This window comes from Podarcis muralis, chromosome 4 (assembly GCF_964188315.1).
Source record: "Podarcis muralis chromosome 4, rPodMur119.hap1.1, whole genome shotgun sequence".
Lineage (NCBI taxonomy): Eukaryota > Metazoa > Chordata > Lepidosauria > Squamata > Lacertidae > Podarcis > Podarcis muralis.
The window spans coordinates 52,626,994-52,654,379 of record NC_135658.1 but is presented as its reverse complement, the minus strand read 5'-3'; the positions used below and the strand labels follow the sequence as shown (position 1 = coordinate 52,654,379).

Genomic DNA, 27,386 nt, shown 5'->3' with positions numbered 1-27,386 from the left:
TTGGTATTTGTACGTTTGTCTATTTTTTTTTATCCGACTTTGAGCTTTATACGAACCCAAGATGTGTGTGCTATGCCATATAGATGACATGCAGAACTGACTTTGTAGGACTACAGTATAAAAAGTTTTGAGGGGAGGAGCCTGCAGAAAGTTACTTTGGACTGTGTACACAGACAGGGGAGTTAATTTATTTGTGATGAAGTATTTCATTTATAACAAAAACCCTCCCTTCTGTTGCATTTCTTTTAACAATATTTGGGTATGATTCATCTAAACTGGATTACTCTTTAATCCTACCAAATGCAATGGGGGAGTTAAATTTTACCTGCTTAGATATATTGTGTTAACATAAATGGGACTTAAATGAGCTTGATGTTGAGTGAATATGCTGGTACTAAGTGGGGGAAGGCAGTTGTGTTGGAGCAAAGGTTGGTTGAGGAAGTCAGGAATAAGTCCTGCAGTGTATGAATTGGTTGGGGGGATTGTAGGTTGCAGCTTGCTGGAGCAGCAGAAAAATAGGGGTTCTGGCACATTGACTTGCATATATTTTTGAATGTATCTTGCATCCATTTACAACTTTATTTCTTTTGGTTTGCCAGGTACTCAAGGAGTTACACCCAGCCCTGTGATTGGGCTACAGACACCTTCCACGGGCCTTTTGGGTGCACGGCCTGGTTTGATACCACTCCAGCGACCCCCAGGAATGCCACCGCCTCATCTGCAACGGTTTCCAATGATGCCACCTCGGCATATGCCTCCCCATATGATGCACAGAGGTCCACCTCCAGGCCCAGGAGGTTTTGGGATGCCTCCGCCTCATGGGATGAAGGGCCCTTTCCCCCCACCTGGCCACTTTGCAAGGCCCGGTGGAATGCCTGGAGGGGGGCCCGGTGGACCCGATGATCGAGATGGAAGACAGTTCAGGAATGACAGGCAGCCGTTTACTCCAAATAGAGACCAGGAAAGGTTTGGAAGGAGGTCTTTTGGAAATCGGATAGAAAATGAACGGGACCGCTATGGTAACCGCAATGACGACAGAGATCATGAACGCCTTGGTAATCGTGAAAGGAGAGAATGGGGAAGAAGAAGCCCTGAACGTGATAGACACAGAGACTTGGAGGAACGAAATAGGCGTTTCAGTGGACAGAGAGAGAGAGATTCTAGAGATAGGGAATCTCGCAGAGAAAAGGACGAAAATCGAGGAAAGGAGAAACCAGAGTTGACAGACAGGGTAGATGGTGTTAAAAACCATGAACCCCAGAGCAGCAAAGTGGAAAATACAGACTCTGTTCCAGAACTTAAAAAGGGGGAGGCTGAACCCACAGGTGCAAAACCTGCTGAAGAGTTAACATCTGAGACTACCTCATCTCTTGAACAACCTGAAGAGTCTACTGGCTCAGTCACAGAGGCTCCTCGCTAGACTGGAATACTTGTCAAAAAAAAAAAGTGACATTGGAGTGTAGAGCTTTAGAGTTGTACAGTATGCTGTATATTTGCTTTTGCTATTTCACAACTCCTCCATAGTTTATGGGATATGTAAGCAATTTGATTGCTTCCCTTCTATTTAAATAGCTACAAAAATAACACAAAAGAAATGAATAAACCATTACCCTTTTTTTGCTGTAACTTTTTAAAAGTTTTGACTTTAAAAAGTTTACAAGTCAGAATTAGAAGTGCTATTTTTTTTAATTTAAGTGAAGGTAAAGGTAAAAGCTCCTAAAAACAAATAGGGATGTGTTTTTAATAAACTCTATTTTCATAACAAACTTTAATGTGTGCTATTCTTCCTACACTGCACTGATGAAGTGGTAAAGGATTGTTCAACATCTTAAAGTTTGAACTGTTAATGCTGTACTGGAGTCTAAATTAGACTTTGTTTAAAGCTGTTAAAATATGTTTGTGTAACAGTTCACAAAAATGAAGTATATGTGGTAGTTATGTTCTTAGATTTCTGAATTTTAATTAACATGACTATTCTAGATGGAAAAAATAGCTCTTAAATGTTTCAAGAGGAAACCTAGTGTTTGCAGTGAAATCACTTTTATTTGTTTTTGTTTTTCCTCACCATCCAAGAGATTTTGTGGTAAATGTTGCCCTAAAAAAAGTTCAACATTGCGTCCTGTGGAAAGCACACCTTATTTTTTGTAATTTAATTCATTGTGTTTTTGAGGGAGGTAAGGCACCAAATTACCACTATATTCCAATCTGTTTTTGAATGTTCTCTCTCCTGTTTTGTCTACTACATAACTACTGTCAAATTGTTTGTAACAAGCTAGAGGAGCGAGTATTGACTTATTAGCCCCTCTGCTGCATTCTGAAATGCAGGCAGTACTTGGCAAATTGAAAAATTACATCACCCCACGGTTTGACATGCTCAGTTCAGTTACTGTTCCCATTCAGATGAGTTTTCCCCCTTAATTTTTTGGGAAGTGGAATGTGAGGTAGGTAAGTTATCTTGCAGTGGTAGAATAAAGAGAAACTTAATATACTTGTGACATCGATTTCCATGCGTTGACCTTTGTTTCTATGCTAGTAGCCACTTAGGAAATGCACCAAAACTCAATTTAAAAAAATAGATGACTATTTCATGAAGTAGGAAACTGAACAGGCATGAAACTGCTTTTTGAAATTTGACATCGGTAACTTAACTCTTACCACCTACGGCTATGATTGAACATGATCTTTTTACAATTAAATTATGCAGGCCAGGTAGAGAATATCTTCCTCCAAATCTATGGAGAGTTAATTTAAACTGTGTTAGAATGTAAAGCCCAAGTGAGTAAGATTATATAATTTAATCCCCATGTTTACTGTCACTGTTACTTTGAGAGCCAGTATGTCATCTGCCTTGTTTTTAACACAATTTGACAAAGCTATTGTCAAGGTTTATTTGAAAATAAGTACAATATACCCAAGCTTATTTCAAGGCAACGCTGCAACCTAGAGGGCTTCAGGTAAGATTGTCAGTCTTGGTGAACAAGGGTGTAACCTGCTCAAGCATGTAAACAATTGCCAAACCTTCAAGAGAGCTATATAGAAAAAAATGTGCTTTCTGTGTGCCTCTTGCATTAAAGGGTTTTAGCCAATACCCTTCTCCAAAGCAGGCAATCACATTAATATTGACATGTTCGGCACATAGCATTTCCCATTTATTAAGCATGTTCATCTGCAATATCTACCGCTCTCACTTTGTGTGGTGCTGTTGGTATGAATTTCTACTAAGGTTAAGAACTTTTGTTAAAATGTCAAATAGAATATGGCAAGTATGTATAGCAATAGCTAGACATGGTGGAAACAAGTTTTTTATATGCACAGTAGCCCTCTACAGCTATGCAGCTGAATAGCTCACTATACAAAGGTCAGTTTAGCTATTTCAGATAGCTCAAAGTGGTTGTTGCTGAGACAAGACTGCTCCTGTAAGACCATACACTATCAGTCTCCCTATATGTTTTCTATGAAACCCAAGCTACTCCATATTGCCTAAATAAGGAATATAAAGATTTAGAACCTGGCTTCTACAGGAAGTAGGAATGTCTACTCTGTAGCTATAACTCACAATCCCAAGATGCAGATCTTTTAAATAAGCCACGGCATTCTCTTATGTCCTCTCCAACAGCTCACAAGAAAGGCAGACGCGGCTATCTCACTTGCAGCAATTAGTTTGTCACAGATTACGTTTGATTGGAGTCAGTAACAGTAGACTTCAGAAGCAATTTTTCATTTAATGATTGGGTTCATCTACACTTAGCTGATGTACTGGAATCGATGAGAAGTCACCCCTCCCCATTGGAAACGCTGATGTGAGAACTCACTAGGTTTATACCATATTTAGAGCAAAGCATTCAGGACTAGGGTTCTCTCAAGCTAGCTTGTTTATGCCACTATCAGGTAATTTCAGTTGTCCAGATGTGATTAGATGATGAAATCAGCAGAGGACTTTACCACCTCTATCAAAGTGAACTGGCGGTGCTTTGGTCCATCAAGGCAAAAATTCTTGAACTAATGTTCTACTGCCACTTTAATTACAAGGTATACAAAATAAGACAACTTATTGGTTTAAACCCCAATTAACAGAGCTGTAAGATTAAACAGTTGCTTTTTATCCTAAACAAAGCCAAATAATTGCTAGTTCTATAGGTACATTTACATTCTGCATGTAGGTTTTGGTATACAGTGCCACTGTCAAAGATCTTAAGCCTTGGCCAGTCCAATCACACCACAAGCTAGACGAGCACCAGCATTTCCAGTTTTCTTGCTCTCTTCATTTCCTCCTCTACCCAGATCATCAACTTTTTCATGAACCTAAAAAGGGATAGATAAGGTGGAGATTATTACATTAATAAATAATTTGAGGAAAAGTAAGTTTCAACCACATGGTGCAAATGGTCCAAGGCAGGATAAATACTATACATCAAATAATTAGTAATCTACAAATATCATAGAAATAACTTAAGTTAGGAAATAAGTTGTTTAGGGTAGTGGCTGTGTATTCCCCACAAGGCTTGCTGCCACTCTATATGTAGTGCGTAGAGTACCCATAACAGTCAACCAGATCTGGCTAGCTTCCCCATTAGGTTGACAGAACGCTTCCAAATTTGCACTTGCAGTTGAAAAGAACCAGCACCTCACCAAAAGCCTGTACTGAGTAGTGTATAGCAAAATATTTTAAGCGATAATTTTACAGCAGAAACATCTGCAGCTCTGCCCAAGTACATGCAATATTATAACGAACTTCTCAAGCTAGGCTGGGAATGAAGCTTTGGAGCAAAGTGAGGAGCTCCTTAAAATACCTGGGATATTTCTTCACCTCAGAATTTATAGCAAGACTCTGATCATGTGCAGTAATGCTCAGAAGAATTCCAGGCTTCCAATACGCTTTAGCCCATTTCTGGTGCTGGTGATGCCCAACGCACCTACATTATGTAAGCAAGCATGTCTAAGGAGAATCAGAAGCAGCAACTCTGTGCCAAGACCTCTAGGTCTAAGTACTGAAGCAAACCATCCACAGGTAAAAAAATTATATTGATGTATTTTTCCAGAATTTGTAGGGAAGTTGCTCAAAGAAATACTTACCACCATAGTACGCCCGATAATGCAATGTGGCCCCGAGAGAGAAATAATATGGTCCTGTATTGATACTGTTGCTACACCTGAACCATCTGCAGTCACATTTCCAAGATCACCAACATGCCTGGAATAGTTGATTTGATTTTATAAGCAGAATATGACCTGTAATAATTGCTAAATGCAGTTGACTGAGGTGCTACTGTGACACACCACTGCTGAAACATACAAAGCTGGTGCTTTTCAGCTTCAATAACAGGTACTTGAAATATACAGACAAGTGTTAAGAGGATATTATAGCCAGCTCAAGCTGTCTACCCTAATTGTAAAAACTTCCACCAGTGTAACATGCAGTTATGCCTAAAACCACATTATTGCTACCTGACAATAAGCCATCACTAGTAAAAAAATTATATAAAGTGATTGTTAATACTGGACAGTTTAATTTTTCCTGTTAAAGCCATTGTTTTGCTGAGTTTTTATCATGGTCTAAATACTGGAATTTTCGACCCATGTGCTTCCAATAGCTTCAGATGTAATGGCAACACAAGGAGAGGGATTTAGAAGTGTACAAAATTCCAGGAAATTCTGAAGAGTTCAGGTGGGGTCCTATATGTAATTTAGAATGGCCATTTAAACAAACGAAACTTAATTGTAATTCACATGTACACAACTATTGATGCCTCTAATTGTATGGCTGTATTTTGCTTGTTCTAGTAGTGCCTGTATTAACATTTTTATTTTATGCAATGCTGAATAAAATATATGCAGGACAAATCTTTCTGTCTTCGAACTAGTGTAACAGAGACTGTAGCACCCTAAATTTAGAAATTTAACACAGGGGACAGGGTTCTTCGCCTTAATGTTTTCTGTGCTTTATTTTAAATTATTTAATTTGAGAACACATCAGTAAGCCTTTTGAATAAGAAGCAGTACTCGACACATCTATTCATCACCTTTTTACCAATTAAGGAGGCTAAAAATTAGCTGTTGCCTTTAAGCCCTCCACCCCATCAGACCACTCTAATTGACTGTGTTGCAGCAAAAAAATCACTGAATGTTCGCTAAATGATTGACCAACAGAACAGTTGCATAACAAGGCAAGTTTGACTTATATTCTTAAGGTCTATGGGCAGAAGTATCCTTCAGGAATGAACTGAGGAACCAAGTGAGCTGGGTGCCCACAAATTATGAAAGCCAAACAGGCATCAGGAAGGACGAGCTATGAAGTAGGATCTGAGGAATGAATAGCAGGTGACAGAAAAAGGACACCACAGGGAGACAGGAAGCCTTGCACAGTGTCTACAAACTGAAAGAGGTGTGGACCAGCAGTAGAACAGTAATACCCAGACACAACTGGCAGACTGTGCCACTGAAGAGAGCAACAAATAAGAAAACTTTAAGAAAAATGAGCATTAGTCCTTAATTTCTCCAGCACTAGTACATGCTCAGCTAGGAGTCCTTTTAGACACTATTGCTTGAATAAATAAGGGACAGTTTTCTTACTGCTAATTTCCAGTCCAGTTGTTTCTATAGTCATCCTAGAAGTATTACAGTAAATATAAAAAAGGGATGCCCCAAAAGTGAAATACACAGAATTTTAGATCCCATCTACAGTTTTACATTTGTCTGCAGCACAGGAACCTATCCTAGTTCTTCACTGTGTTGGGAGATAATACAATGCACAGTTACTTGATGGGAAACAAGCCATTATACTAGAAGGTAGAAGGTACTTCAAGATCATACACAAATAGGAAACTGTTTTATACTAAACCTTTCTTCATCTTCTGGTCCACCATGAGTTTTCCCCTCAGGATTGAAGTGAGGGCCTGCACTGGTACATCCTATAAGAAGTTACCTGAAGTCAGTCTTTTCCCCACATGTGTCACATTATGCAAATCCATATATGCTAGCTCTCAGGACTTAGCCTTAAACTCTTTTTCTTTATCTTTTATAAACAAGATATTTTATCAGGATGCTTATGAACATAATCTAACACACTTTAAATTAAAAGTGTGAGGGAGAAGATTGTCAAAGTAACCTGTCTCCCTCCCTTTAGAGATTTGAAGAGTTCCTGTGTTTAATGCCTAGGCCAGTATCATGCACATCACAAGCTAAATACAAAACTGCTTCCCCAAGAGTGGAAGTGTATTTATTGCTTAGCAATCTAATATTTACATTCTTAAGACACTATTGGCCATATATGTTTCTGTTGTTAGAAAACATTTTGTAGGTTGTAAGAGCAAAAGCAATAATGTTACCGTTTGTGTTGTCTCCAAATTCATGGACGTGGAACCCATGTTTTCCTGGAGTTAGCCCACTAATACTTCCTGAAACAGTTACAGGTCCGTTACCCTGAAACAGATTAGTATGAATAGAAAGATTCAGACAAACCATCCATTTTAAAGTCCTTCCATCTCCAAGGAAAATGACATTGTACAGAGGAGAGAACTGATTCTTCAAGCAATACATGCTTAAGTATGATCCTACAGTAGAATGTTGGCATAGTACTCAGCATGAACCTAGAAAATCTTACTGTCTTCATCTGAAGGCAGCCCTGTTTAGGAAAACTTTTAATGTTTGATGCATTACTGTATTTTAATATTGTGTTGGAAGCCGCCCAGAGTGGCTGGGGAAACCCAGCCAGATGGATGGGGTATAAATAATAAATTATTATTATTATTATTATTATTATTATTATTATTATTATTATTATCATCATCATCATCATCATCATCATCATCATCATCGTGCCTACAGTCCCACAACTGGATTTTGGTGGTGTATCAAAGAGGTGTATTTGTTTGGAAACTTCTTATGCACACCTTGGTCCAGATAAGTGTCTCTCCAGTGACAGACAAGGGTGTGATGCATGCACTTATGCCAAAACCAAGAATGCAAGGTTTACACCTGCTATATGTAGAGCCAACATGTTAAATGCTTTTTAGTGACCTTGATGGGATGCCTGACATTTAAAGCTGCTCATAAAGCAACGCTCATAACCAACAGCAATTCAAGTTGCTTAGTAAGTGTACATTTCGTAAACTACTCCCTAGGATTCATTATAAACTTCAAACTGAAGATACAAATCAACATTTTGTTTCTGATTAAACTAGATTTGTTACAATGCTGCTTTGAGTAGCATTTTATCTTATTGGATTCACACAATCTCATTTTAATAAATGCATTCAGAAATGAAGCATTTCCCTGATAAAATGGTTAAACCTGACTTTTCATTACCGCTGATAGTTAATTATATTTATTCCCTGCAATTCACAATTATAAGAAAGAACTTGAGGTCATGCATACGATGGAGTCTCTTGCTCCCCGGCAGTCAATGACCATTCAGGTTCCAGACTCTTTCAGAGGGAGGGGGCAGAAAAAGCTGCTAATGTATTTCAGGTGTTGGCTGACGGTGAAACAGTGGATCCACAAAACCCTCTGCTGATCTGTAGAATCTTCTGGCATAGCTGTCTAGTCCAACATCAGTATTATTTAAGGTAGGCAGAAAGTGATATGCCCCATTTCAACCAGGGCCTCCTATGTTAGTAGTAATATAATGAAATCTAGACAACATGTCAAAGGTGCACATTGGTGTTTTTTAATTTTCTGGTTAGCTGTTTAACCAGATAAGCATGCACATTAAATAGCCTTGGGCAAAATATTTCACAAACTTAGATATGAATGATATGCAAGTCTGTGCTTACATTCCACTTAGGCAAGTATTTATCCCACAGCCTATTAATGTTGACTGTAGTTATTCACTCACTTCAGAGACTATTTGTTCACAACAGCAGGATACTGCTACATTAAATTAGAAATTGCATAGGATGCAAACCTGCTGACAAGATGTAGCTTGAACTGTAACAAATAGTTTCCAGACTTCCACACCGCTACATAAAAAATATTATATGGAATCCAACAAAATCACTACACCAGTATACATTACATGAAAATTAAAGAGTATTTTACAGGGATATAGTTATTTGGAATAAAGGCTGTGTTGTAGTTTGTAAGATGTTGTAATCTATCTTGAGGATCAAATGATCAAAAAGCACAAATGTTCGAAATCATTTTCATCCTGCAATGAATGGACTGCACTGCACTGGTGTCAGTGAAGTCTCCATAGAAATGTCTATAAGCATGCAAGTATTTCCAAAGATACAGCAAAGTCCCTCAAATAGTCAAGCACCATCAGAACTTTTGGAGCCTAAACCATGACACTAAAAGTTAAGGTTCAATGAATTCCATACTAGTTCTGAAATATACTGCCAAATGCAACAATATATAAATAATTCTTTTCTATCAAATTCCCATGTGCTCTCTCACTTAATTTATTTGAAACTAGAAATAGTCATGGTGTCAATAAGGCAGCAATAGTTGACATGGTACTGTCCTGTTGTTCCCCAGCCTGCCCAATGTTCAGGAATGATGATCAGGGGCCACCACACTGGCTACCCACCTGCCATAATGTATTGCTCTGTATATTACATTTACAGTCCTGCTAATACAGTAATATAGGCCGGCTCCCTCGGCCTATAAAGCGAGATGAGCACGCAACCCCAGAGTCGTCCACGACTGGACCTAACTGTCAGGGGTACCTTTACCTAATACAGTCTATTAAACCTCTTTGAACCAGACATACTTTCTTCATAGCTAAAGGTAACTAGAGTAACAGATCTTTCTAAATGCATTCATACTATCATCCATAGCAGCTTTTAAAAAGATATTTATACATTTATTAAAACCTACAACACATAAAATACATATACACAAACTTTCAAAGATCTAGCACAAAGATCCCCATTCACTATTAAATACTTCATAGCTATGCTTCTGTCCTGCTATTCACATTATTTCAACGGCGCGTTACATTTTCCCCTAGCTTATGCGCGTACATCACATGAACAAAAACCTAAGTAAATTCAGCAGAGGCTGCAAAACCTGTTTGCCCAGGATATTAGAGTTCACAATTCTCACTCTTCTTTTTTCTCCCTCAAGAGCAAGTTGGTTTAAGTTACGCTTTCCAGCAGCCATGACTCAGCATATTGTCCCTTTTCTTTTGGGCAGGGAGGACAGAACCTGGTTTGCAGCACATTTCCCTTTCTTTGGCTATGTTTATAATAAAGAGAAAGGAAAGAAACAGGTGCCCCAGAGCAGCTGTGGGCAACGTTTGCCCAACGGTGGCGCCAAGGGGAAGGGAAAGTGGCAGCCTGAAAGAGCCGAGATACTCATTCTACCGGTCCTGACGGAGGAAGCGAGTTATTGCACCTCAAAATACCTGCGGGTTTAGATTTTATGCAGAACTGGAACGAACCGTTTCCCCTTCCCTAGAAGCCTCCCCCACGTCTTCCATCCCCTAAAAAGCCCACGAGTTAGCTCTTACGCTTTTTGTTTTGTAAATGAGCTAAAGTTCATTGGAACTCGCCCAGCTACCTCTTATCTAATCTGACCCCTGCCCGCCGCCTCTCTCGCTAGGCAGAGGCCGCACGAGAGGCCTGGCCTGATGCCAGAGCCACGGCGCCTGCTCTAGCTCCCACCGCTCGGCCCAAGGCTGCAGCCCCAGAGGCGGCGCCGTTACCCGACTGACAGGAGCGGCCCTGACTCCGGAGGGGAGGGCGGCCAGCGACCTTCAGCGCGCAGCTAATACCTGAGTGGGCGCGGCAGCCTCCTCCCGCCTCCCAACCCAGCCGCCTCGCGAGGAAAAGCCCGGCGGCGGCGCGCAGCCTGGAGCGGGACCAGGCGGGCGAGCAGCCTCACAGCGCCGGACACCCCGAAGGACGGGGAGCCGCTCCCTCAAGCCCGGCACTCGCCTTCTGCTCGAAGAAAATGACGCCTTTGACGGGGGAGTCGCCGGCCATGACGCAAACAGCCTTCTGCACCGCCATGTTCCTGCGCGCCTCAGAACCACCTCCGCCGCCGCAGCGCGCACAAACCTGATACCAAGCAGTCGGAGCGCTTGCGCGACCTCAGCCGCAGCCCCCTCTCGCGTCGCTTTCTTATACCCTCCGGTTAGAGTTCCTCCCTCCCAATCGCGGCGCTCGGATCGGCTTCTACGCCCGCCTTCGTGAGACGAGGCGGCCAATCGCCCGGCCGACGCTCTCCCGCCTTCTCCAACCAGAAGGGGAGAGAAAAACCTCGGCCCCTTTATCCGAGCCAATGGCAGCTCGAGCGCCTTTTCTTAGTCAGAGCCTCGGCTGTGCAAGGGAGCCTTGGCGGGCCTCCCTCCCGGAGAGGTCTCCTATCGCTCGCCCTGTGTGCGGCGGGCGGGGTGAGAGACTCCTTGTTCTACCCGCTTGACAGTATTTCCCTTGGAGACAAGTAGAAGCGATGCTCACGAGTGACAGCCGAAGCTAATGTGCCGGACGAGGGAGGATCACGAGGTCGGGCTGCTCCCTTTTTCGCCTCAGGCATTCAGGTGACTGGTGCTCAGAGACCAAGGAGCAAGTCAAGGCCTGTTTCGGAGCTTGACCTATTTGGGTAACGTCGGCTTAGCAAATGACTCTGTTTCCGAAAGCGCGGAAAGGCTGATGGTCCTTAGCGTATCACTTTGACAACCTGAAGTTCACTGGCTTGTCCCTTTCCACTGGAAAGGGTGGCTGTGCGGTTCATGAGCATCTCCATCCCAATACAGACACACACACACACGTCTATATGTATATATATGTAGGTGCTATATTATTTCAGTGCCACCTCTACTACTTATTTCACTAGTGATGTTTGCTGAACCAAATCAGATTTTACCATTCTAATCTCATCTGACAGCTTCAAATACAGCCATACCTCGGGTTAAAGTAGTTTCGGGTTAAATCTTTTCAGGTTGCGACCCGGAAGTAACGGAACGGGTTACTTCCAGGTTTCGTCGCACATGCAAAATGACGTCACACGCATGTCTAGAAGCGGCAAATTGCGACTCGTGCGTGCGCAGACGCAGGTTGCGTTCTGCTCAGGATGTGAACGGGGCTCCGGAACGGATCCCGTTCGCACCCAGAGGTACCACTGTATTACAAAAAAGAAAAATCATTTTGCATGCGCCATAGCTCAGCACTAAAGAAGGTCCCAGGTTCAACCCTCCACATGTCCACAGCAGGCTGGAAATATTCCATCTAAAAGCCTGGTCAGCATAGACAGTACTACTATACATAAAGTTAATGGTCTGATTCGGTAAAAGGCTGTTTCCTATTTTCTGGGGATAAATATCCAGAATGTACAGGCTGATCTGTGATGGCTACATATGCATGTATTCATTAGTTGTATATGAGCTGGGAAGGCTTAATTGGTTGTGCTTTGTAGCATGTGCTAGAATAGGGGAAGGGATGTAGCTCAGTGGTCAAGCATTTGCTTTGCAAACAGAAGGCCCAGGTCCAAACACCAGGTGGGACTAGGAATGCCCCCTACGTGGAACATGGAGAGCTGCTGCCAGTTAGTGTAGAGATAATACTACATGGACCGCCAGTCTGACTTGATATAAGGAAGCTTCCTTTGTTCCTAATGTATGTGTGGTTTGCACATGAATTTGTATATGAATTTCAAAACTTACAAAGCAACCGTGCAGGATAATGATTTGACCAAGTGGCTCAGAGAAGACTGAAGTCAGGGTCTCCTGCAATACACATAATGCCATTTGCTTATACAAAGGATATTTCATGATGAGGAGATAGTCATTATGTGCAACCAGTGGTTTTTTTCCTAGAAAAATAGGTGCCGGTACTCACCATGAAGTTGTTACAGTAAGGGCCACACTTTTTAACTGAAAAAAGAGAGGTGCCAGTACTGCATACCCTTGAGTGCCCCCTGAAAAAAACACACCATGTGCAACACATAGCTACCCACTTACCCATCAACTTTATGGTTTCTCAAGATGCTGGCTTCCATGAGAGACACAGCTGCAGCTATTATTGTAGGTTGTGAACACTGGAGCAAACATGTGCTGTGCCCATACCTTAGGCACTAGTTTTATGTCAACATAATGTATTCAGCTGACTGTACTAGCATCCACTGAGAGAAACATTTCTTAACAGTACTGTCATCTCATTGTTCCTGGGTGAGGGCCAATTTATGCAACCAGTTTTGCATGCTAAGGAAAGAGAATAAGCCATGAAGAATTCAGCAAATGGCAATGCGGTTGTGTGACTGCTCTACATACTGCACCACAAACCCAGCTCACAACTCAGCCAAACGTTTATTTATTTATTTAGACCATTTCTATGCCAGTTGATATACAGAAGTATCACTAAGTGGTTTACAGAAAACTAAAGCAACAAAAATGCTATAACAATACAGTTGAATATACAGTAAGCCCTCAACATATGTGGAGGTTATGCTCTGGAGATCATGCCTAAAGCCAAAATCACATGTAGTCAAAACACACTGGGTGCAATGGCAGGTGGGACTGCCAAAGGGTTTTCTTTTTTCCCAGATGCCCACCCACTTTTTTTTTTTGCCAAGTGCATAAACCTGAATGCGCATAAGTTAAATGTGCATCAGTTGCAGGCTTACTGTAGACAAATGTTAATATAAATGACTAAAAAATAGAGACACACGCTCCCCTCTTATCCTCCTGACTCTCGCCCAGGGCACCACCCAACCACCCTAGCTCTCACATTAAAGAAAATGCTTTTTCACATAGCACTTAACGGTGGCTTACGGAACTTGCTCCGACAGAACTCAGTGCTAGCCATGGACATGGTTGGCATTAAAAGAATTGGGCAAATTAATGGAGGATAAGAGTACTGATGGTCAGAGGCAGCAATGCTTCTAAATACCAGCTTGGAGGCTTCCCACGGGCATCTGGCTGGTCACCATGAGAACAGGATGCTGGACTAGATGGGCCATTCCTATGTTCTTATGCCTCTTACCCAAGGCCCAAACAAACTTTAAATGTCTCACAAATAGAAGGGTTGCTGCTGACATCACACTACTCTCTCTAGGCTTGCTTTTTATGGGCAGGCACCAAGGTGGATGGAGCGTCCTCTGGCTGCCCACAGCAGTGTCCCATTTAGCAGCCAGCTTCACTGTCCACACCCAGTTTCAGATGCAGCAGGTTTGGTGAGTTTCTCAAGAGTCCTAAGGATGGCAAGTAGGACACCCCTCTACACATAGGTCTCTGCAAACCTCTCCACCAGTTGTTGTTTTTCAAACCAACATATCCCTCAGCTGATTTCCCACGTGCAACTAAAAAATAAAAATCACAAAGCTATTTTGAAACTTTATAATGACAAAACTGTTTTGCTAGATGCTGAATTCATGTAACCCTAACTTGGTTAGGAATTATTCCTGACTCAGTATTTCTGAATTTATTATATGTTAACTCACTCTTAAAGAAGCTCAGAGTAGCGTGGTGGATTTCTTCAATAACCACACCATTGTGATGTTTAAGGCAACTTTACTTAGTCATAACAGCAGCTGCTGGGAACCCACAAAAGTGGAGTTCACAGGCCTCCACAGGGGTGTACCGAGGGTCAAGGAGAGAACTGCGCCTCCAGCTCCACTGGCCTTGAGGAGGAGGGGGCAGCTGCTGCAGGGCCTGTGGGGGGGGGGGTGAGCAGGCAGGGCAGTGACACTGCAGGTGGCAGCACTACAGCAGGTGAGGCAGAGGAGTGACAAATTTTACTAAAATAGAAGGGGGCAGAGGAGGAGAAGAAAGAGGGGGATAAATAAAAAGAAGGAAATAAAGAGTGGGGTGGGGGGGAGAGAAGAGAAGAGGCTAGAGGAATGAATGAGAAAGGGAAATCCAGCAACAAAAAGATGTGTGCAAAAACAAAAAGCAAAGAAACAGAAGAAGGGTATCTGGGAAAGGGAGCAGAGGCAGAAGCTTTCATGGACCAGAGGAACCACTTTATGCTCTTTTATTTTTATTTAGAAGTGAATCTTTCTGTTGAATGTGCCAGTGGTGCAGCTAAGTGATTTTAGAACCTGGACTTAATGGTCTTAACGCCCTCACCACCAACACCATGGCTGTGTGTATTGTTTCAAGTGAAGTAAAGCACAGAATTAACCTCTCCTTTCCTCTCCTCTCTTCCCCCACTCCTGCCTCATGATTCCATGCTTTATAACTTATTCTACATTCCTGATATGTCACAGCAAACAAGCATTTGCCAAACCAGAAAAAAAATGGGGAAAGAGATACTCTAAGTCTAAGGCTCCTTGTCAAGGGAGTAATGGGCACAAAGGAGCCTAGGTATGCCTCTGAAATTATACAGATCTTATATGGCGGCATTCTCTTGCCTTAGCTTTGAACATGCGTAGAAATTAAGTACCATTCTCATTATCAGAGCTGTATGCTTAAATCAGCTACATATACGGGGTGCCTACTCTCTATGAAACTAGCTGAAGTCTGAGTTTTTCCTGCAGAAACATTCTTGACACATTTGTAATGCACTCTGAGTAAGCAGATTATCCTATCAATATCCGTTCACACACTCTTTTATATCTCTTCCCATATAGGCTATCTATCAAAACATATAATGTGCTAACGCTTGACACCACATACTGTATACAAGAGCCTTAATCAATTAGGAAAAGCTGTCATTCCCTAACCCTGTATGGAAAATAAGTGGTACAGCTAGGTAATTTTAATTTCTGGACTTGATGGTCTTACTTGTGGCGGGTTGGGGACACACTGTAGACTAGGGTCTTTTTGAATGGCTGATGAAAGTGAACAACTAGATCTGTTGTAAAATAAAACAAGCAGAAAGAAAAGTCTTATCCTGAGCCAATAACCTTTGGTCCCCTATACATTTATGACCTAATATCCTCCAGGCAAAGAAAGCCATAAAACAGGCAAAAATATACAGTACATTGTCCTAGATACAGATTGTTTCTCAACAGAATGCTTTCTTTTGGAGGTGGGGGTTGAGAAGTGGAAACCAATGTATGGAATGCAATGTATGGAAACCACGTATGGAAGGTACCAATCACTGATAGCAGGAAATCATTCCACAAGTATGCATCCAGAAAGCGTTCACAGTGCATCCTCCAATTCATCTTATACCACAGTTCACTGACTTAGGCAGGAAGTAACAAGCTCCAGGACTCCTTCCTAGGACTTGGATCCCCTGACTGGCAGAAAAGCCCATTTTTTCTTGGTTGAACAGGGTCTGAAGGAATGTTGTTCCAGTCATAAGTAATCCAGTTCCACAACCCCGCAGGAAGGAGGCATGCAGGCTTACAGGAAGTAAGACTGAGATACCTCATACAGTGGTACCTCGGGTTAAGAACTTAATTCGTTCTGGAGGTGTGTTCTTAACCTGAAAGGGTTCTTAACCTGAAGCACCACTTTAGCTGATGGGGCCTCCTGCTGCTGCCACGCTGCCGGAGCATGATTTCTGTTCTCACCCTGAAGCAAATTCTTAACCTGAGGTACTATTTCTGGGTTAGCGGAGTCTGTAACCTGAAGCGTATGTAACCTAAAGCGTATGTAACCCGAGGTACCACTGTAGTTCTGTGAAGGACACAAAGAAAAATGGCAGGCAGGGAATGAATCCCACCAGCAACATATAGGAAGTCAAGCGCTGCATGGGGCAAAAGTAACCATTTCAGAAAGAGTTGTTGAGATGAAGAATAAAACCCAGTCCTCTTGTTCAACAGAGCAATACACTTGACTGCAAGGTCATGGAGATAGACAGAAAAGCACATGATGGGGCTTTTACAGTCTCCCAGTGGTCTTATCCAGGATATGCCTTCTTTCCTCCCCCAGTGCCGTGCATGGGATCATCATAACATAAGCGTGTGAACAGCCTGCTGGATCAGGCGAATCACCCATCACTCCAGTATCCTGCTGTCACCATGGCCAACCAGGTGCCTAAGGGAAGCCTGTAAGAAGGACCTGATTGCAGCAGCACTCTCTCAACTTCTGAATTGTAAAACAAGCAAATGTTCTTATTGAATAGCCTCAATGATGTTGTTTTGAAAACTAAAAATAGAAAAGTAGGGTTGCCAAACTCTATGTTGCACCAGGGCTCTTGTGCCTGTGAAAACTATGTGGTAGCAGAGGAACACTGCCTGCATTCTGCATCCTGGCATTCTCATGCTAGGATACTTATGTGTTTGTTAAACTGTTCGCAAAGTTACAGGGCCCTACAGCATTAAGGTGGCATTACCACAAAGGAAGTGCTGGAGTCACACTGGTCATTACTGTTGTTAGTCAGTCTACTGTCATCTGAATTGCACTGGGAGTGGGAAACATCCTTGCTCTTCTCCTTGTTGGAAGGCTGCCTGGGAAAAGATGAGACACTGGGGCAGTAAGGAGTAAAAGTTAGTCAACAACTTCAACAGGCTTAGGTTCTGTAGGCGACAGTGAGCAAGTAACTGAGACAATGCTGCCACCCAAGTGCTCTTCCCTTGCCTCCTTACTTCTTGGGTGGTATTCCTCAATGCCAGTATTCAGAGCTCTGATTGTTAGTAATATATAGAGACAAAACTTTCCAGTAATGTATACTGACCTGCGTTGAAACTCTTGTCTGTTTTTTCTGTTTGTGCTGCTCTGTGTGGTCATGCTCTTACCCAGCGCCAAGGCAGAAAGGGCCATGGCTGTTTGGTCAGCACTAGCAATTGAAAGAATGACTGGTGTTTGCTTCTGTAACAATCCTGTCCTCATCCAGGCAACTGAAAGATAAAATCACACTGTAGTTCTGCAGTTCTGTGCAGAATCCATCAATCTCATTGAAATCAATGAGACTTCCCAGGAATTGCACAGGATTACAATGCATGTGAGACTTTTATTCAGTTGGAAATAATTCATGAGGGAGCATTCCCTACTTGACAGCTATAAAATGTGACTCTCACAAATGGTTGATAACGTCTGAAACTGGTTTCTTTGTGATTAAGTATACACAAAATGTGATGGTAGAATGAAAAAATTATAATGGCAATTCTTCTCTCTCACTGTGTGTGTGTGTGTGTGTGTGTGTGTGTGTGTGTGTATGTGTTCTGCTTTCAGCTCAGTAGCTAATGGCAAGAAGACGTCTGAAGTAACTACTACGGAGGCAGAAATAGGAAAAGTATTTTACAAAAGGAGACTGAATGAAGGGCCAGCTCCAGGTATGGACAGAATTGGGGGTGTTCAACTCAACTTCCTTTCAAGAGAAGGAAGTTGGTCTTCATCAGGCTGATAGTGAGGCTGAACTCCCTGCAGGCTTGGGCAAAAAGGTTGATGAGTCTCTCTGTGGAGCTTCCTCAGTGTGTGCTGTCAAGGCTGCATCATCTGCAAACAGCATCTCTCAGATATGAACCCACAACACTCTTGTCTTGGCATGGAGATATGCCAGGTGAACAGATGCCTGTTGCTACTTGAATACAAGTATACCTGTATGTATTCTTGCAGGTTGCATGCTTGTAGTTCACAAGAGCCTCACGCTTTGCAGCGATAACAGGCTCTGTGTCCTTTATGCCAGCCTCAAACTAGTTGGGGCTCTGTGGTTCTCTTTTGCCAAAAGAAGGCATAGCTATGTTGTAGGTTGCCTCTTTGATGTGGCTTCTTCAACCTGTCTCTAGTGCTCAACAAGCAGTAGTGCTTATTCAACAGAATCAGAAAAGCATCCACAAAGTTCAGCTATGGCTCTTGTGGCAGTGTTTATTTGAGACCACACTTTCTGTTTTGTGCTATAGGTCCTCTTTGGCTGGAGGAGGATCTTGCTATGTGCCAAGGACTGATCTTTGTCACAGTGGGCACTGTGATAGCGCCGTGTAACACAAATACAGTTCAGTGCCGATCACCTGGTGACAATCAAGCCCAGCTGGTCCCAGTGACCTGAACTTGGCTGTCTCCAGGATACTCACCATTTTGCCTTGGTAGAGAAGAACCCAACCACCTTAGGATCTCTCTGCTGGATTTGTGTTGGGTTAATTCCTTGGCATTTTCTTCTCCCAAAAATGTCCTACAAAGCAGCGGATGGAGTTCATTCCTCAGAGTTTATTCCTGAAACCTTTCTCATGAATGAATATAGCAACAAGGCAGCAGAGGTTTAAGAAACCACCTTCTTGACTGTTGGACCCTCTCTTGGTCCCGTCCGCTCAGTCTGCTGGAGCCTGCCTTCACTAAGGGTTTAAGCCCCTTTGGCTATCCTTACCTGATTTAGCTAGCTACTCAAAGACGTTTCCTGGGGTGTGGCCACTGCTGCATGCCGACAGCTTCTAGGAGCCACAGAAGAGAGCTGAATGCAGTAGTGAAGGAACGTGACGGGCGTGCAGGGTGCACTGGGCACCGGGGGGGGGGGCGTGTAGGCTGGCAAGGGGGGGGCTGTAAGGCATCACAGGGGCTGCTGGGTGTCACTAGAGGCTGCAGAGCAGCAGGGGAGCTGCAGGGTGGCACGGGGATTTGCTGGGCGCAGCAGAGCGGGTGGCGTCCCTCAAAATGCCAGCTTAGGAACTCTTGGTGATGTTTCCCAAAAAAGCTCAAAAACTTTTGCAGATCCCCTAAAGAAAGCTCAACAACTCTCTGCCAAAGTCCCCCCCCCCCAGCGCCAGTAGGGGTTGCTACACCACTGGCAGAGTGGGAACTGAAAGTGGATGAACTACCCCAAAAGGAGCAAAATGTGTCCCCCCCCACCATAGGTACTGCCGCTCCCCTAACACCCCATGCACAATTGTATATTATACAGTGCTTTTTACCAGTAAAAGGTGCAGGCACTCCCACTTTTTTTTGATGGACAACAAATAAATTGTTGAGCTTATTTTAGGGGGGAAATGCTTTTTTGCGGGGGAACGCTTCTTCGCCTGATTGTCCCACTGCCTGCATCACTGCAACTGCATTACAATGTCGCCTCAGAAACAAAGCCACGAGCGGCATGCAGTCTCAAGCCTCCAACACGCAGCTCTGGGTGCCTTGCCACTGTACAGCTGCTGTATGCTACAAAGAGGTGCCGGAACACATCAAAGAGGTGACGGAACTCAGTTTGGGTGAGTCTCGGCTGGAAAACAGTCCTGCTATTATAGTAGAATAACTGAGTGAAAGAGACCTGGAACAGAAAATTCAGCCAAAGGCTATTGAGAAGCTGGTAGTTGCATGAATACAAACTGTGTTTCCTGTATGAAGCAGCGTGCCTACTAGTCATAAGCATCACAAATAAATTCCCGCTGAAAATCATGAAATGACCATGACAGAGGCATAATCCAGCCCTTGTCTGTATCTCAACATGCATTGATGGCAAAAGTCAGATTGAAAACTGCAAAATTATGAAAGAAAGCATGAAAGATCTAGCAGAGTATATTTTGTGACTTAGTTCCTGCCTAAAGCTCTTAGGTTTCACCAACATGGCACCCGTGGGCACCAGTGTCCCCACCAGTACCTCCTATGGCACCTACAAACGGTTTCTGTAAATATTCCCACCCCCCAAATCCACAGTGCATGAGATACTGTTTGCTTTTGCTACCTAGGGCTGCAATTCTATATAAGTCCACAACTTAGTGCATTTAACTTGTGCACATTCAACTTTACACACATTGCAAAAAATAAAAGGTGTGGGTGTTCCAGGAAAAATGAATTTGACAGTCCCACCCACCATTGAACCCAATGGGTTTTGACCATATGCAAATTTTGGCTTTAGGTGCGATCCCCAGAATGTAACCCCGATGTAATTTGTGGACTTACTGTACTCATTTACTAGTAAGCAAGTGAGCATAGGATTGCAGTCTTTCAGTGCCTGTTTACTCAGAAGTAAGTCTCATTGTGTTTAATGAGGCTTACTATCTAGCAAAGTGTAGTTAGGATCAGTCCTTTTTTTCTAGAAAAATAGGTGCCGGTACTCACCATGAAGTTGTTACAGTAGTGCTACACTTTTTAACAACAACCAAAAAAAAGAGGTGCCGGCACTGCGTACCCCTGAGTACCCCTTGGGGGAAAAGCAGTGGTTAGGATTACAAACTTCATCTGCCTTCCATGCCCTGCACGAGCCCAGACTGTTAGGATCAAACTGCATGATTTTTTTTCTCCTTGTTGTTTTGCTCTACATCCAGTGTGAAGATGATTTCTGGAGAATTCAAAAGCTTGCGGGGTACTTTGAGAAATTTAGGTGGTCCCAATAGAGATTATCCCCCTATTGTGGCTTTTTGAGCGCCCTGCCCCCCATTAGACCAACACCCCTACCTTACAATTTTTGTATGTTACTCAGTTATCTTTTCAAGTCAGCTGACACCTCTCTACTTTGCCGTAAGTACAAAGTCCATCACAGGCGAAACATAGACAAGAACAAAGTAGAGATTTTCATGGAGAAATACTTGACAGCTACCAAGCCATGGGCACTGCTTTCAGGATTCGGTCCACACTACTTATTTTGATAATTTGCTTGGACAGGAGGAATATCTGATTTCCTTGAAATCTACAATAGCCTCCACTTCCCCCCAGAAACCTTAGAGGAAAGCATGCTTTCTCTTCCTAACTATTGCAGAAATTTTCAGAATTGTTGCTCCCCACAGTTTCAAACATAACAAATATAGAGAGAAAGACTGTGAAATTAGTTTCCTTGTGCAACAATGCAGGGCTATAGACTGCAAAGTGAGAGGGAAGACAAGCCAGCCAGCCAAGACAAGTCCTCCTCCTCCTTTACTACACTGCTGCCATCAAGTGGCTATCTATATTTTTCTCTGGCTGCTTCCATTAAAAGAGTCTTTTAGCCTTCTAGACCAGTGTTTCTCAATCTATGGGCCAGGAAACAACAGTGGGAGTCAGCCGTAGTCCCTCTGCTTGCATGCCCATCTTCTTACAGCGTCAGCAACAGCTGCCCCCATGCACAGTGCATAGGCATGTGCGCAAGCACTAGGAGTTGGAAAAGAGAATGAGACTGCAGCACTGGAAGTTGGAAAAGAAAGACAAGGAAAGGAAAGATGGATGGACAGTGTGGCTGACCAAATGTGAGGGAAGGAAAAAAACAGAAAAGAGGGAGACGTAAGTGATGATCAAACTAACATGCCTTGCAGCAACACTTTCATGACTGTTTGCCAAATGTGGACAGGTCTTCCAATTAAGACCCTGCCGTCTGTGATACCTGTTGCTGCTACTTTACCTTTAAAAGTAAAGATAAAGGGACCCCTGACAGTTAGGTCCAGTCACAGATGACTCTGGGGTTGCGGTGCTCATCTCGGCGCTCATCTCGCTTTACTGGCCGAGGGAGCTGGCATACAGCTTCTGCGTCATGTGGCAGCATGACTAAGCTGCTTCTGGTGAACCAGAGCAGTGCACAGAAATGCCGTTTACCTTCCCGCTGGAGTGGTACCTATTTATCTACTTGCCCTTTGACGTGCTTTCGAACTGCTAGGTTGGCAGGAGCAGGGACCGAACAACGGGAGCTCACCCTGTTGGGGGATTCAAACCGCCGACCTTCTGATCGGCAAGCCCTAGGCTCTGTGGTTTAACCCACAGCACCACCCGCATCCATACTTTACCTTTAGCCCTTGGCTATTTCCTCTTCAACAATGAAGTCCAGTTACTTTGCCTAGGCTCCAAGGATTTTTAGTATTATGTTTCTGTTCCACTCCCTCTTGTCTGCCTCAATATGCGGTTTGTTTGTTTGTTTGTTTAAAAAAATCTTTAATAACATTTTATTTGTATTCTTTTGAATATACAAAGATATTTTTGATGGTTATGATCCCATTTATACAGGTAGAGTGAAAAGCCACCGATCAGACTGCTAAGGATAGGGTAGAATGTCTTCTGCCATTGGTCTGACCAATTTGACCAAAACCAACCTTCATACCTCCCTTCAGAATACTGGATATCAATACATTTGAAATTAAATACCTTACTTGGATATAAGACCTGTTGAATTCAGTGGAACTGCCCTTTGAATAAATATCAGTAAGACTGGCATGATGAACCTAACTCTTTACTTTCAACTGCAAATCGATTAATTTCAGTAAGCATGCATCTTAGAAAGACTAACAACAATTATTATGGCATAAGTATTCATGGACTTCCCACTTCATCAGTCCATAAAAGCTTGTTCCACAATCATTGTTAGTCTTTTGCTGTAAAGGGGTAATCCCACTGAAATTCATCTACTTTACGTTATTACTGAAAAATGTGCAATAGCCATTACCAAGAAAGAAAATGAAACCTAGGAAATCCCAGCAGGTGGCACTCTTTGCCTCTCTTAGTGCCAAATGCTGTTTTTCAACCTTTGCAGTAGCTGCCTGTAAGTCATTGCCCTACAAATATGCCACCCATCCCACTGGAATGTATCTGCGAGGCAAAAAAAAGTCTAATAAATTCCAAACAAACAAGAGCAATCTCAGTGTTTGAGATTGGAGAATAAATGTAAATATATTTATCAGTACATTTCAGATCACCTCCAACATGGTTCATGGAAGAGCGGGCCCATTCAAACATTACAGTCACCAGGTGAAAGCTCCCGAAGCTGCCTGGGTGGTGTGCTTGAAAGGCAGAAGATCAGCACAAACTCTAGGATGGAAATATGTTCTCCTATTTGCCAGAATTTGGAGAGAGTAGAAGGTAATACAGGAAGTATCCAGGGATGTGATCAATGCCAGCCTAAGTATCCCAGCCCACAGATGCACGCATACACAGGGGCAAGGATCCAAAGACTGACATGCATGGGTGTGCCTTCCATGAATGAGATAACTCCTTTCTATTCATGGAAGGGACTGAGAGCCAGTAGACTCCTCACTCTCCATGAGGATATTTTTGCAGGCTCCTGCTGTAGCTCCAGGGGCTTACCAGCATTTCAGAGGTAGGAGGAAATGACAAAAATCGCCTACTGCCTTCCTCAAGTGCAGGTCAGGATCAAACATAGTGCATTCTGCACACACATAGGGGTTGCTCAGATTCTACTTCTCATTGTGGCCCCTGATTTTCCTCTTAAAGGTGATGGGACCCTCTAGAGTGGCATTCAAGTTGGCACAAAGGGCTGTGGCTGCCTACCCCTTCATGTGCAGATGTGACTTGGCACATGTGAAGTGGCCTGATTAGATCCTGGTCATAGCTGTCCCTCCATCACCACCCTGGTTTTGAATTCTACCAGCTTGGCAGCACTAAGAACTAAAACTTTTTTTAAAAACGAGAGAAATAAAAGTAGTGTAAAATTGTTGGAGTTCAGTGTTAAAAGCAAATGTGGCAAACACCAGTGGAAAAAGGTGTGTGTGCGTATCTTCTATGCATTTAATGTATTTACTGGATTGTGGCTCGTGTTGCTAAAGCAATCTTTTAATAAACTACGCTGCAATCTGAAGCTCCAACACTTCTGTATGAGCAAGGGCTTCCCCCTTGATGTTACAAGTCAGAAAAACCACAGAACTGATTGCTTAACAGTGAAACCACAGAGAAAGTGAAACAGCAGCCAAAACCAAGCTCCAACTTCAATCAAACACCAGTTATATGTGAAGTAACAGTGACTTGGGTTTCCAAAGAAACTTGGTATCTTCCAGGGTTATTAAACGGAGTCAACGAGTTCCTGAATCAGTAATACATATATATTAAATTAGTCAAATGAAATGATTGCATATTTCACTCTTAGCCCTTCATTTCTTCACTGATAGAAATGACTAGTTATACTTGCAAATAATATTGCATCATTCTGCTTGATGAGCACATATAAGCCATCACAATTATAACTGCAGCCCAGTGAAGCATGAGGCTGTCTGTGTGTTTGCACTTTCATGATTTTCTTGTTCATCACAGCTGCCTCCTCCTACCTGCCCTCTGCCAGCTAAAACCCAAATCATTCTTTGTGCTCAAGGGTGGGGAGTGTGGTGGACTGTGGTAGCTTAGCAGAAGGAGCAACTGAGTTGAAGGGATAACTGCCATGTACATTCACAAACTTTGCTCTAGTTTTTTTGTGTTTTTTCTTTCTTTTTTTGCTTACACTATATATTGAGAGGTAGGGCAGAAGGATGAAATCAATGAAGATTGATTAGTCTCACATACTTTATGTCTTTGTTTTGGGGAAAAGACCCTCTTTTTTTAAAAAAAATCTTAACTTGTCACAAATCAAGGGTAACTTGTGAATAATGAAGAGACTGAAACGCACAAATGTATACAAATATATCATAGCACTCAGAAAGTATTATATAAGAGAATGTAAGTTGACAAACTGAATAATTGAAGTTATCTCATTATTTAGTCAGTGCTTTTCCTTAGGCGACAGCACAAAGCGAGGTCAGGAAGAGTCAGCAGGCTGCCTGCCTGGGTGTGTGGAGTGGCTCTAGTCTAGAATCCAAAAGCACATCACAGCCTCCCATACAGTCTTGTTGGCTTGCCACGTGGGGCAGCAGAATAAGAGAAGATCTGAAGGCTCCTGGTTGATCCTCTAGCACTGAGAATGTCTGACAGATTTATGAACTTTTATCCTTTCTTTGCTGGGCCTAGCATCAATGGGTGAGTAAATCTTGGTGCTATATATATATATATATATATATATATATATATGGCAGTTTTATTACTCTAACTAGTTGATTTGTTCTGGAATGCATCCTTCATGTATCAGCATTTAGATATTGCTGGACTACAACTCCCATCATCAATGGCCATGCTGGCTGGGGCTGATGGGAGACTGAGTCCAACTATATCTGCGGCAGGTTTCTCCATCTTTGCTGTAAATATAGATTTAAAGGATACATGGGGTAAAAGTACAGACCTTTACAATATAAATATATTTCACTTCCACAGTAAGAATACAATAACCAACATTTCACACACTTGTTCCAACTCTTCAGAGAAATACAGAAAGTGCTATGTGCCAATTACAGCTTTCCATCATCTGGATATTACTAGTTAGTAGCTATTCTGTATTGGTCATTGAGTGTATGAACACAAGCAAACAACTACAACAACAAAATAAATATTATAAAGGACATCTGCCCACCATTCCAGGATTAAGGCTGTACTCCTAGAGGAAAGCCCTATTCAACAAAGTAGGACTCTTGAGTAAACATGCCTAGAATTGAGTTGCATCCTCTGGTCTAAACTACTGACTGTAATATAAAAGAGTCACACACCTAACTTGGGTTTCCTTTCTTGCTTTGATAGGTTTAAACAGTGATAAGTCCATTTAGTACCACAGTCACAAGATAAGGGCAATTACCCTATTCCTGGCATACACAGTTGACTGAATGAAGGTGATGTAGCAAGTATGTTGTCACCTCTCCTGATGTCAGCTTCAGCTTCCCTAGCATGAGGGATTTTACCCTGAGCCAGGGATGGCAAACCTGTCACTCTCCAGATGTTGTCAGATGGCACAGCCAATGCTCAGAGATTATGCAAATTGTAATTCTACATCTGGAGGGCCACAACCTGTTCTAGGCCCAATAAAAGAGTGTGGTTTTTATTTTTGAGAACTAAGCTACAGCCTCCTTCTGCCAACCAAGGAAGTTCCCAGTCCACTTGAATTTGAAGGGGAAAGCTTGGGTTTATCCTAAAGATTTACCCAACTTCCTTCCATCAAAGGCAAAATAGAGAAGAGGTCAGCATGTTCCTCTTTCTAACGTCCCATTGCTAATTAGGTAAATTACAAATATATCCTTGCCACTATAACTTTTAAAACAGATTTGCAAAATGCTTTTTTCATCCCTTCTCTGTCCCCATTATTTTGTGTTTGCATATAGTATTATATGCACATGCTTGCAGAGCACCATTGCTTCTAACTATATATCCTTCTCAGAACTCAATTACAATAATCATCTAACAGAAGAACCAGTATTAAAAGAATAGTCTTACTGGGTGAAAATCTAAAGGAAGCCAAGTTTTCAAGCTTGGTGATTTCTGAAAATCAGATAATGTGGAGATTAGACATATGGACTGCAAAAGTGTAATATTACTAAACGTATATAAGATTCTCAGCAAAGGCAGCAACAGTCTGTAAACATAAATTGATGGCCAATCTCTCCTTCACTACCAAAAAAGGAGCTACCTTGCCCTCTTTTTAAATCTTAGGCATCTCAATGTGGCAGTAAGTTCACGACTGTGCCTCAAAGGTCCTGGGTCAACCAGAGCTGACCAAGTATTCAGTTATATCATGCATAAGAGCAAAGTAACTGCACCTCAGCTTGGTAACATGGCAGGTTTAAATTGTAAAAAGCAACCTAGACAGAATATATGTGTATGCTCTCTGTGGGTGACAGACAGGGTTTAGCCACAACAAACTAAATATACACATATTCCAATTGGAACTGACAGCTTTGCAGGCTCACAAAATGGAATTTGAACACTGTAAAATGCCAGCAGCCATGTCAGTCACACCAGGATCATCACACACCTCATGTCAGATTTCTTGGAATAGAATAAAAACCAATTTTGTTGTGTTGGTGGAGAAGGCAAGAATATATTTGTGCCATAACTGTTTATGGATATGCAAGTTTGTTACATATCATGATAG

General features: G+C 42.5%; 2 protein-coding genes and 1 long non-coding RNA gene across 3 annotated transcripts in view; 2 read left to right on the top strand and 1 right to left on the bottom strand.

The window, feature by feature from the left end:
* SCAF4 (SR-related CTD associated factor 4) overlaps window positions 1-2,501 on the top strand; it is a 44,020-nt gene extending 41,519 nt beyond the window's left edge. The window contains exon 20 of the mRNA XM_028727015.2: window positions 600-2,501. Coding sequence (XP_028582848.2) covers window positions 600-1,420 — 821 coding nt within the window. The 3' untranslated portion in view covers window positions 1,421-2,501. The remainder of the gene's footprint in view (window positions 1-599) is intronic.
* A 1,499-nt stretch (window positions 2,502-4,000) lies between these two features.
* Window positions 4,001-11,048, bottom strand: SOD1 (superoxide dismutase 1). Its single transcript, XM_028727017.2, has 5 exons — window positions 10,878-11,048; window positions 7,326-7,419; window positions 6,839-6,908; window positions 5,074-5,191; window positions 4,001-4,302 (listed from the first exon to the last, which is right to left on the bottom strand). The coding sequence occupies exons 1-5, from the start codon at window positions 10,950-10,952 to the stop codon at window positions 4,192-4,194; spliced, it is 468 nt and encodes a 155-aa protein (XP_028582850.2). The 5' UTR covers window positions 10,953-11,048; the 3' UTR covers window positions 4,001-4,191.
* Window positions 11,049-11,168: 120 nt separating this feature from the next.
* LOC114596034 (uncharacterized) lies at window positions 11,169-17,949 on the top strand. The gene is made up of 2 exons (XR_003706416.2): window positions 11,169-11,544; window positions 16,763-17,949. It is a non-coding gene; the product is annotated as an uncharacterized LOC114596034 (long non-coding RNA).
* The last annotated feature ends 9,437 nt before the right edge of the window (window positions 17,950-27,386 follow it).